Source organism: Fukomys damarensis, unplaced genomic scaffold, assembly GCF_012274545.1.
Source record: "Fukomys damarensis isolate Sample0158 unplaced genomic scaffold, DMR_v1.0_HiC HiC_scaffold_33, whole genome shotgun sequence".
NCBI classification, from domain to species: Eukaryota; Metazoa; Chordata; class Mammalia; order Rodentia; family Bathyergidae; genus Fukomys; species Fukomys damarensis.
This window is the reverse complement of record NW_022900945.1, coordinates 19,769,147-19,781,306: the sequence shown is the minus strand read 5'-3', so window position 1 is coordinate 19,781,306 and position 12,160 is coordinate 19,769,147. Positions and strand designations below refer to the sequence as shown.

General features: G+C 38.3%; 1 protein-coding gene across 1 annotated transcript in view; it reads right to left on the bottom strand.

The window, feature by feature from the left end:
* The window catches only part of Clca2 (chloride channel accessory 2), a 29,075-nt gene extending 28,287 nt beyond the window's left edge, over nt 1-788 (bottom strand). The window contains exon 1 of the mRNA XM_010636753.1: nt 603-788. Within this exon, the coding sequence (XP_010635055.1) occupies nt 603-788 (186 nt within the window). The remainder of the gene's footprint in view (nt 1-602) is intronic.
* Nucleotides 789-12,160: the final 11,372 nt, after the last annotated feature.

Genomic DNA, 12,160 nt, shown 5'->3' with positions numbered 1-12,160 from the left:
AAAATTTTGAAAGGGCTTTAAGCTTTCCAAAACAAGTCCTTTTCATTTCATATCTGTAGGCATGTTCAAGACCACACCTTATGATGATACATCTTTCACTCAGGCAATACCAAAAAGAGGCTCTTGAGTAATGATCCTCCTTTGTTATATTAAAGTGAAAACATTCATTTACAGAATACTAGGTGAAAAGAGAATTTTCAGCCTCAGGTTGAGATCCAACAGGATGATTCTAGTAAGTACTGTCATGCTTTTCACCAAATACCCAGTATAACTTTGCCATAATGAAATGTTAGTTCTGTAGGTTGTTATCCCCAAGACAATCATGTAGGAAAACAACAACAAAATGAAAATTAACAGTAATGGACAACAACAAAAAAAAGGACGACAGTAACAGAGGGCCTGATCATTACTCTGTTAACTGAATTATACGCAATTAGGTGAACAAACTGGCTTGATCACAATCATGATTTTTGGTGCTATCCTTAAGAAGCACAGTTCTCTTTACCACTCAAATGCAAATCAGGGGCAGCTGCTAGCTCTTTAATGAAGGCTACAAGTCTGATCTAACAAGATCATAAACTTAATTCAGAACTGACACTCACCTTAATGTTTAGGATGAGATTCTGACTCTCAGGTACCTGTGGATTAATTGCAATGAGTAATCCATCATATCCATTGTCCTGAAGCTGTACTCCAGCTCCCAGGAATAGAAGTTCTGGGCTTAGAGCAACAAGAAGAGTCACAATCTTCAGACTGCGGAGAGGAATTCCATTGTCCCTGTGGGTCATGTTGTAAAGAAGTCTCCTGTTCATTTACAGGGGGGCTGCTGGGCACATTGTATCAGGTGTTCAATGTAGAAGCAGATGGTTTCGTCCTCTACTTGGAAGATCTGAGAACATCTGATGAGGGAATTCCTTCCCTGAAAAATCTGGGGTGGATCTCTCTGGGACCTGTCTCTACAAGTTCTTTTTCTCTAAGGCAATACCATACTTGACTCCTCTGTGGTTGAGCCTCTTCCTGATTCATAGTTAAGCAAGAATCCTTGCACCTTTTTCTCATTTTATAACTTCTTGGAAGGGAAAGGGAAAGAACTCAAAGGAACTCAAAAGAAGGTGCCTACTTTGCTGGGCTGGGAAGCAGTGTATTTAGACTGATGAATCTACCTGCAGTAGAAACGCAGAACTCTCTAGTGATGCTCCTTTGCTTATCCTTGGCAGCCCCTGTCAGTCAACACAACTAGTTCCATGTTGTTTCAGGTCACTGTTTGTGTTGGTTGTAAGATTTCTTTGCCTGCCTCTCTTTAAGATTTAGAAATCCATCCCACAGCCCTGTCCCTAGAGCTCTCAGTCAAGAAGTCTGGCAGGCTATCAGCTGATAGCTGGGGGTAGAGTATTAGATATCCCCCAGGGAGGGCCAAGTGCCAGGGACTTTGTGCTGTGCAGGCCCCAAGGCCTTCTCTGGCCTTGCTGCTTTTTCCCTCTGGACTAAGGAGAATAGACTTCTCGCCCAGCAATTCTCTCCTGAGGGCAAGGCCTTACCTCAGTGGGTGAATTTCACCAGTACCACTAGATTTAGTGTGTAGTAGGCTTCGCAAATATTTTATGACTGATTAATAATGTCTGATGACTACATGAGGCTTTCTAGTTTACAAATGAGCCTGTTTATATGCCAATTCCCTGATATAGACATAACTCCTACAGCTATTTTCCAAATAAAGACACTGAGTATCAGAAAGATTATGATAATTAGCCATTGGGGGAAGAAATTAATATTTATTGAGTGATAGGTTTTATTATGCCATTTTATGAGTGACAAAACTGAGGCTCAGAAAGTTTAAAAGATTTGTTCAAGGTTGGGTTTATTATCAGTGGTGAAATGAGACCAACTGGCTCCAAATTTTGTTTGTCACTATCTCGTTACCAAATTACTCTATGAACATTCTCTCTCTTCTTTTTCATGAAAAAAAGCCACACAGAGTGGAAACCGCTGAAAAACTATCTAACACTAAGGGGAAAGTTTTATTTATTGGAGTCCACAGTCAGCATATCTGGAGACTTTTGGTCACCTGCACACTCTTCTCTCCTGTGGTTTCCTCTCTGAATATTGCTTGGAAGGGGAGTGCAGCAGGCAGGGAAGGCTCTATCTGTTCCTATTCTCAGCATGATCTCTCATGAAGACTCTTATCTGCTCTCCCAGCCATTGTAAGGGTCAGAATGATGTTCTCACCTCCCTAAAACCTGAAGTCCTCTGGTGTCTTTGGCAAGGTCAATAATTATGACAACAGACAGAATATAATCAGCACTTACCATACAGGTATTTTTCTTATTGATTAAAATCCTCATTTTATGAAGTAAGCAGTATTACGATCTTCATTTTGCAGATGAGGAGGTGGGATTTAATAGGCTCCATAGAACAGAGAAAATAATAGCCACCTCATTGGCTGGTTGAAAAGTTGTATTAATACTTTCAACAGTATCTAGTGGATAGTAAGTGATACATAAATATTAGCTCTCATTGTTGTTACTACCAGCACTGATATATATACATATATAAACCTTTCTCCCCTTCTCTCACAAATACTTATTGCTCAGTAACTCAATGCACTGTGGGAAGCAATGAGAGTATCAATGAACAAATTTCAGCTCCTTTCCCCCAAGAAACTTACAGTCTAACAGGGACAATGATAAATTGTGAAAGGGTCAGCATTAGAGATAATTGTAACCCAATGGAAAGTATCTAAACCAGGTTTGAGATGGGGTACTGGAAAGATTCTCTGAAGACAGCTATCTAAACTGAACCAAAAAGAATGAGCAGAATTTTTTTTTCCAGCTTTAATTGAGTTTATTGGTAATTTTAGGGATACAGTACAGTTACATTCATTGTTGGGATCTTGTACCTCTACATGACAAGTCTTGGTTCTCATTTTTTCACCTTGTCCCTGCCCTCCCTTCACCCCCTCCTCCCCTCCCCATCTACAAACACTTTATTTCCATCTTTTCATTATCTCACATTTTTTTCTTTTCCCTTATTACCCTTCCCCTACCCATCCCACCTTCCCTACAACTTTACCTCCTTTCTTCCCATTTCTCAATGTCAGTAATCTTATTAGGATCTTCTGTATTATTGCAGATTAATCACACCAGAGAAACTATTCGGTATTTACACATGTGTGACTTATTTATTTCACTTAGGAGTATATCTTCAATATATATCCATTTTCCTATAAATGAATCTATTTTCTCATTCTTTACGGCTGAATAATATTCTGTTTTATAGAAAAACCACATCTTCTTTAACCAGTTTCCAACGGATGGGCAAATGGGCTGTTTCCAAGATTTAGCTATTACAAACTGTGCCGCTATAAACATGGGTGCACATACTTCTCTGTGATATGATTCTTTTAGTTCTTTTGGAAAGATACCCAGCAGAGGGATGGCTGGGTCAAATGGAACCTCTAGTCCCAGCTCTTTGAGGTATCTCCATATTAATTTCCATAGTGGTTGCACCAGTCTGCACTCCCATCAACAATAGAGAAGGGTTCCTTTCTCCCCAGAACCCTGCCAACATTTGTTATTGTGTGATTTCTTGATAGCAGCCATTCTTTGTGGGGTGAGGTGGAATCTCAGTGTTGTTTTCATCTGCATCTCTCGAATTATCAGTGATGTGGAACATTTTTTCATATATTTACTTGCTGCTTTTACTTTGAGAAAGATCTGTTCATTTCCGATGCCCATTTTTGAATCGGGTCTTTATATTTGGGGGGCTGATTGTTTTGAGTTCTTTATATATTCTTGATAATATTCCTTTGTCTGAGGAACAGCTGGTAAAAATTCTTTCCCACATTGTAGATTGTCTCTTAATTCTGCTGATGGTTTCTTTTGCAGTACAGAAGCTTTTTAATAAGATGAGATCCCAGTTGTTGATTCTATCTGCTAGTTCCCATACTACTGAGGATTTGTTCATAAAGTCTTTTCCTATGCCAATGTCTTCCAGAGTTCTGCCTAATCTACCTTCCAGCAAATTTAATGTTTCTGTTTTAATATTTAGATCTTTAATCCATTTGGATTTTAATTTAGTGCACGGTGAAAGATAAGGGTCTAGTTTTAATCCGTGGCAGGTTGAAATCAGTTTTTTCAACACCATTTATTAGAGAGACTTTCCTCCACTGAGGATGATCAGCTTCTTTGTCAAAGATGAGGTAGCTGAGTACATCTGGCTTTGTTTTTGTGTCTTCCAGTCTGTTTCACTGATCCTCAGGCCTGTTTCTTTGTCAGTACCATGCTGTTTTTATCACAGTGGCTTTGTAGTATAGTTTCAAATTGGGTATTGTTATACCCGGTGCCATGTGTCTGTTGCCTAAGATGGCTTTTGCTATTCTAGGTCTCTTATGGTTCCAAATGAATTTTTGGATTCTTTTTTCTAGTTTTATGAAATATTGTGTTGGAATTTCAATTGGCATTGCATTGAATGTATATAGAAGTTTTGGTAGTATGGCCATTTTCACTATGTTGATTCTTCCCACCCAGGAGCAGGGGATATCTTTCCATTTTTTTATATCCTCTTCAATTTCTTTTTTTAGAGTGCTGTAGTTTTCAGTGTAGAGATCTTTTGCTTCTTTGGTTAGATTGATTCCTAGATACTTCATTTTTTGGATGCCATTGTAAAAGGAATTTTTTCCCTTATTTCTCTCTCAGTGAGTCTGTTATTTGCGTATAAGAAAGCTATTGGTTTTTGGGTGTTCACCTTGTATCCAGATACTCTACTGAATCTGTCAATTAAGTCTAGAAGTCTTTTGGTGGAGTTTTTTGGGTCTTCAATGTAGAATATCATATCATCAGCAAATAATGACAGTTTAACTTCTTCCTTTCCTATCTTTATTGCTTTAATTTCTTTCTGTTGTCTAATTGCTGTGTCTAATGTTTCCAGAACTATATTGAAGAGGAGTGGTGATAGTGGGCATCCTTGTCTTGTTCCTGATTTTAACGTGAAAGTTTTCAGTTTTGGGCCATTTAATATGATGTTGGCTGTTGGTTTTTCATAGATAGCCTTTATTAAGTTGAGGTATAGACCATCTATTCCAATTTTTTGCAGGGGTTTTATCATGAATGGGTGTTCAATTTTATCAAATGCTTTTTCTGCATCTATTTAGAGGATCACATCATTTTTGTCCTTGACTTTGTTAATATAATGTATTACATTTATTGACTTTCATATGTTGAACCACCCTTGCATCTCTGAAATAAATCCAACTTGGTCAGGATGGATGATCTTCTTGATAATCCTCTGTATTCTGTTTGCTAGTATATTATTAAGGATTTTTGCATCTGTATTCATTAAGGAAATTGGTCTGTAGTTCTCTTTTTTAGTTGCATCTTTCCCTGGTTTGGGAATCAAAGTGATACTTGCTTCCAGGAATGAATTTGGAAGTATAGCTTCCCTTTCAATTTCATTGAAAAGTTTGAAGAGTAATGGCAGTAGTTGTTCTCTAAATGTCTTGTAAAATTCAGCAGTGAATCCATCAGGGCCTGGGCTTTTATTTGTTGGTAAATTTTTAATTACATTTTCAATTTCACTGACTGTAATTGGGGTGTTTAAAATATTATTATCTTCTTTGTTCAACTTTGGTAATTTGTAAGTATCTAAAAATCTGTCCATTTCTTCTGTGTTTTCCATTTTATTGGAGTACAGGTTCTCAAAGTAGGTATTCATGATCTTCTGGATTTCTTTTGGATCTGTTGTGACTTCGCCTTCTTCATTCCTGTTTTCATGGATCTGAGCCATTTCTTTCCTTTTTTTGATAAGATTAGCTAAGGGTTTGTCGATTTTATTTATTCTTTCAAAAACCAGCTCTTTGTTTCATTTATTTTTTGTATTGTTTTCTTAGTTTCTATTGCATTGATTTCTGCTTGGATCTTTATAATTTCCTCTGTTGTTTGAGCTTTGGGCTTTTCTTGCTCTTGTTTTTCTAAGAGTCTAAGTTTCATCATTAGGTTATTTATTTGAGCCTGCTCTGTTTTCCTAGTGTGGGCATTCAATGTTATGAATTTTCCCCATATAACTGCTTTCATTGTGTCCCATAGATTCCTGTATGTTGTATTGGCATTTTCATTTATTTGTAAAAACTGTCTAATTTCTTCTTTAATTTCCTCTGTAATCCATTGATTGTTTAGGAGAGTGTTGTTGTGCTTGTGAAGTTCCTACAGTTTCTTGTGCTATTGATTTCCAGCTTGATTGCACTATTATCTGATAATATACAGGGGATGACTTCAATTCTTTTGCACTTATTCAGACCTGTTCTGTGAGCCAATATGTGGTCTATCTTGGAAAATGATCCATGTGCAGCCGAAAAGAATGTATATTCTGATTTTGTCAGGTGGAATACTCTGTAAACTTCTATTAAATCCACGTGTTCCAAAGCTTGGTTCAGTTCTATTATTTCATTGTTGATTTTCTGCCTAGATGATCTGTCAATTTGTGATAGTGGGGGTATTTAAATCCCCCACTACAATTGTATTAATGCTTATTTGGTTTTTCATGTTACTTAATATTTGTTTTATATAGTTGGGGACATTTATATTTGGTGCACATATGTTTATGATTGTCAACTCTTCCTCTTGAATTGTTCCCTTTAAAAGGATGTAGTGTCCTTCTTTGTCTCTCTTAATGAGTTTTGGTTTGAAATTTACTTTGTCTGAGAATAAGATTATTACCCCTGCTTTTTTCTGGGCTCCTGACATGTGGAGAATTGTTTTCCATCCTTTCACTTTCAGTCTATGGGCTTCCTTTTGCACTAGGTGTATTTCTTGTATACAACATATTGTTGGATTTTGCTTCTTAATCCATTCTGCCAGTCTGTTTCTCTTGATTGGTGAATTGACGCCATTAACATTGATGGCTATGACTGGTATATTCTGACTTATGATTGTCATGTTATTGTCCTTTTTTTGACTCTTTTTACTTTTTCTCCCGTCTCCCTTTAATTTCTTGCCTTGCCTATTTGATTTGGTCTGTTGGGTCTCATGGTATTGTGACCTTCATTGTCCTTTTCTAGGATATTGTTTAGAATTCCTTGTAGTGCTGGTTTGGTGTTCATGAAATTTCTCAGGTTTTCTTTGTCGTGGAAGTATCTTATTTCCCCCTCTATTTTGAAAGAGAGTTTTGCAGGATACATCAATGTAGGTTGGAGGTTATTTTCATTTAGGACTTGGAATACCTCACTCCAGGCTCTCCTTGACCTAAGGGTTTGTGGTGAAAAGTCTGCTGTGATTCTAATGGGCTTTCCTTTGCATGTGATTTGTTTCTTTTCTCTTACTGCTTGTAGTATTTTGTTTTTCTATTGGATTTCTGGGATCTTGATTATTATATGTCTAGGTGTAGATTTTTTTTTATCATAGCTAGTTGGAGTTCTATATGCCTCACTTATCTGTATGTCTAATTCTTCCCTTCTGTTTGGGAAGTTTTCTGTCATTAATTCTGTGAAGAGCTTTTTTAAGTCATTTGTGTTTTCTCCTGCTTTTTCAGGAATTCCTATCAGTCTTATGTTATTTTTCTTTGCATCATCTAGAAGTTGTTGGATTGATTTCTCATAATCCCTTACTGTTTTTGAGAGACCTCTTTTTTCATGGTCACTGACTGCGATCCTATCTTCTATGTCTGAAATTCTATCTTCCCAATCTTTTATTCTGTTGCGTAAACTTTCAATAGAATTTTTAAACTCCTGAATATCTGTTTGAATCTGTTTTATGGATTCCATTTCTTTCCTCTGTTGGGCATTCATTGTTTCCATTTCTTTCTTATGCTGAGTCTTCATGGCTTCTATCATGGTTTTGACCTCATCTATTTTTTTTGTAGGTTTCTGTTCTAGAGTCTTGAATCATGACTTCCATTTTGCTCATCATCTCTCTGGTTAACTGGGAAATTATTTCTGATTTCAATTTTTCTAGAGCCTGATTGATCTGTTTTGTTACCTTCTGTGCTATGGGTCCAGGGTGTCCTGCTGGTTCACTCTCAGGCTTTTCATCCTCATTTGTCCTAGTGTTTGCCATTGGTGAACTGGAAATCTGTCTTTGTGTCTTGCTTAAGTGTTTTCTCATTTTTATTTTTGTTGTTGGGTTGTCCTTGGTTTAATTTCTGGGTATTACTTAAATCTTCCTGATATAGTTGCATTTTAGCTTTTGAGTTTCTAATGACTCATAGACATCCTCATTTTCATAATATCAGAGAAAACAACTCATTAAATCAATCACAATCCTTTATCCCAATTTATATATTCAGTAGCCCAATAGGATCAAGCACAGCTTGCAAACTGACCCCTTGTGGTAGTCATTAATCTATCACCTTTAAACCATGTGAATTAAATTAATATCAAGAAGCAGCCCAAAATATGTTTGCAGTAAATACGCTTTTCAATATAGCATCTTTACCATTTAGGATGGGGGGGGGGTTAGACCTAGCTAGGATGAGAAGAGTAGATAAGTGAAAGAACTGGAGCAGGTTTGAAGTGAAACCCGAGGATGTAGAATGACCTTACTATCTTTACGAAGCTATTAACTTCAGAGGGGATAGACAGAGTGCAGGAATAAGGACAAGAATATATCCCCTTAACAGTAACAGGAGCTTGCCTTCCCTTGAAGCTACGGAGCTATGAGTGAGGTAAAATGACTGGAGAAAAGAACATAAAGAAAAAAAAACAAAACAACAAACAAACAAACAAAAAGGAAAAATAATAAAAGAAAAAGTCTGAGTTAGGGCAGGAGCAGAAATAAAAAGGGAGATGAGGGACAATATGGTGGAGCAAGAGACTGAGTTGGAGAGAGAGGACAGAAAAAAGAAAGAAATTTTAGGGTGGAATGAAGAAAAGAAAAAGAAAAAAAAAGAATTTGAAGGGCCTCTTTCAGACTATGTCTCTGTTGTCATATTATACCACATGTACAGCCATGTGCAGAACCAAATCCCCTGATCTCGATTAGCCAATGGCAGGTCCCCATGACTCAGACTGACCTCAGTCCACAAAGCCTAACTTGAGTTTCCCAACACACAGGGTTGAACTCCACTCAGTTCTATTACAGGTTTCCCCTGCCCTTTCTTTAAAGATGTTCAAATTTGGGAACTCAGAAAACTACCCTTCATGAGAACCTATGCCTCTGCAGAGTGGGTCCAAGGACTGGCCCAATCAGGAGGTTTGAGAATGGTGGGGTAGATGCAGGTCGTGGGGGTGTTTCAGGGACACCCACGAGGCTACCTTCCTTACTGGATCTGGTGGTGCACAGTCTGGGAGGTCGTGCACCTGCTGGGTGGGTCTGGGTAGGCAGCTGGAGAGACCTCCTGTGAGGTCCTTGGGTTCTTACTGGATCTGGTGGTGCACAGTCCAGAATGAGCAGAATTTAACCAAGATGAAGTGACTGAAGTTCAGGAAGAAACTTCACAGCAAAAGCCTCCAGGTAAAAGGCTGAATGGGGAGAATTCCAAAGTCTGGAATGAAGTGTCACAGCTGCACTACTGAGGAACATTGGCGGAAATGTTTCTCTTCCAGGCCCTCTGCGTGGAATTCCTCCCTTGCTTTGTTTTACTAAGTTTTCCTTCCAATTCTAGCTCTGTCCTAGAAACTCAACCTGAGCTCTCTAACTAGGTCAAGTCCTTTCTTTCATACTTCTACAGCATCAGGTAGCTCTTCTCTGGAGCAGGAGCGTGGTCACACTGTCACATTTTCATGATTGTCAGCTTCCAGCTGTAAGGTGTGTGATAGAAGGGCTGTATCTGTTTTGTTCATTGCCTCCCCAGCATCTAGGTGAGTCAGCTCTTAATAAATGTTGAATGAATGAACAGAGTTAATGGAAGTAAATAAAAGCCAGATCACAGAGGAGCCCTGGACTTCAGGGCAAAAATGCTGCTCCCTACTTCCTTTTCCTATAAGGTTATTGCCTTTGTTCCAAGCAGTTTCCCACCTGCTGTCTACTGACAGACAGCTGTTGAGTGTTGGTGCTCCCTGGGTGTGTTAGGAATGGAATGTCACTGATCACCAGGCGGCTGCCAAAGTTGATCCCTCTGCAGCTCAGCCTTGTTTTATGATATTGATTTCCAGGGTGAGTTCCCCGCCCCTGCCCCCCCCACCGCCACTGGCTGTCCATTCCAAAAGTCTGCCTATAACTGCGACTCATTCAGCAGAATAAAACACTTCATTTCAACTTTTCTTGGCAGTTTACTTTCTTATGACAATCTCTCATGCTTTCAAGAAAAATTATACCCAGCAATAAAGCAGTATGTTCCAAACTTAAACTCAGAAGCAGATCATAAGAATTGTTTTTTTTCCTCCACCCTCAGAAATGAGGAAAGTGTTTCTTGACACCAGGTACACTTGTGTAAATTGTTCACTGGATGAGGAGACAATTGAAGATAGCCATTCAGTGCTCTCCATTTGTTTCTGTTATCAGTTAAAATGACTCTGTTAGGGTCTGAGTATGGAGGACAGTAGCTAGAGAGTGCATGTGGCTTTATAAAGAACAACCAGAAGTGAGCAATCAGGTCCAACTTCACCTGACTTAAAACCTGAATCACTTGGGCTTTGCATATCCTGGGTTGAGAGTCCAGGCCAACATCTACTCATACTACTGTCATTGGTGTCTTGGTTCTAGTCTGGCTGCTTTATGGGACTCTACTTTTACCAACTGTTTCAGTTCCCAGTCACTAACTCATTTTCAGGCCATTTCTTGGGAATCACATTCACTTTTTTAACCACCTCTGTTCTGCCTGCCCTTTCAAAGCCATTCTGCTGTCAGCAATGGGGCATGGAGGCAGGCCAATTGAAGATTTCTTCTTACCACCCTCCCTTCTTAGCAGTTTTCTTACTGCTTCTCCTCTCCTACCCTACAAACTAAAAAGCTGGAGAAAACTGACTTGACTAAATGATTAAAAGTCACTCTTGAGTGCTGGGGATTTCCACTGTTTGCTTTGCAAATGCAAGGGCCTGAGTTTGATGCCTGTACAAAAAAAAAAATTACACCTGAGCAGAATGTTCTCTTCTGGTAAAGGATAACTTTCAATAAACAATTTAGCCTTTTATGCAAAAGGTATTTACTAGTCAAGTCCATAGATGTTTTTATATCTGAGAAATAAAATGTACCTGAAGTGAAGAAAAATGTGAATACAATTTTCAAGGACTTATTTCAATGTTAACATTAGCTCTAGGAATCTTCTCTGCTTGTCTCTGCTTTCAAAAAAGTAAGAGTTATTTGATTTCAGTAACTGAAGAATCTAAAGCTCATCTTTGCTTATTGTCTGAATCTGGGGGTCTATCTGGCCTCAGTTAGGACTGTCTGTTTCTTTTCAAAGGACTGCTGGTATAGAGCCCCAGGCAAAGTGAATAAACCACCCACCTGTTGTGAGATTTGACATCTTGAGGAATCAGAAAATTTGGGATCTTTTTTTCTCAGTCTTTTGTTTCAACAATCCTATTTTAAAAAGGAAAGTGTAGACACTCTATGATTGGGCGATAAAGCTTATGAGTACTTTGGATTATGCAATGTTTATGAAGTGAACCAAAATAGAAGTGAGACAAATTCTAAAACCCAAGATATAAACAGAAATTAAAAGAGGTTGCCAAGGGCCCAGATGGCATGTCTTATACCACCTTTTTCTCATTCCCATTTCAGAGCGACAGTGAAGCAGATGGTCCACACAAGGCCTGAGAAGCCATTTGTATCTGTTGAGTCACCATCATGCCAGAGCATGGTGATCAAGAACAAAAGGTGAGATCAATAAAACATAAACACAGAATTAAGCATGTCAACAAACCAAATGATACCCAGAGATAACTCCTTGAGGGCCTGCTGCTGAAAAAATTCCAAAATTGAACAAACCATCTTACAGGACAGAAGGAGCCATTGAATTTGGATACTGTCTGTAGAATAAAGACTTGGGAACCCCAGACTTTATTACAAACAATGCTTCGTGTTTGTATGGGGTTTACAATTTTCAAAACACTTCCGTATATGCTTTACCTCATGAGTCACAGAAATTTATGAATCCTTCTGTGGAAATTAAAAAATGGTAAAGGTAGTTGTTATTCCCTTTGAGCATCATTTAAATGAGAACTGTCTTGGATACAAAGCTAAGATTTAGCTTGATTTAGCTCATGATTTCTCTAATATTCATTTTCTGACTA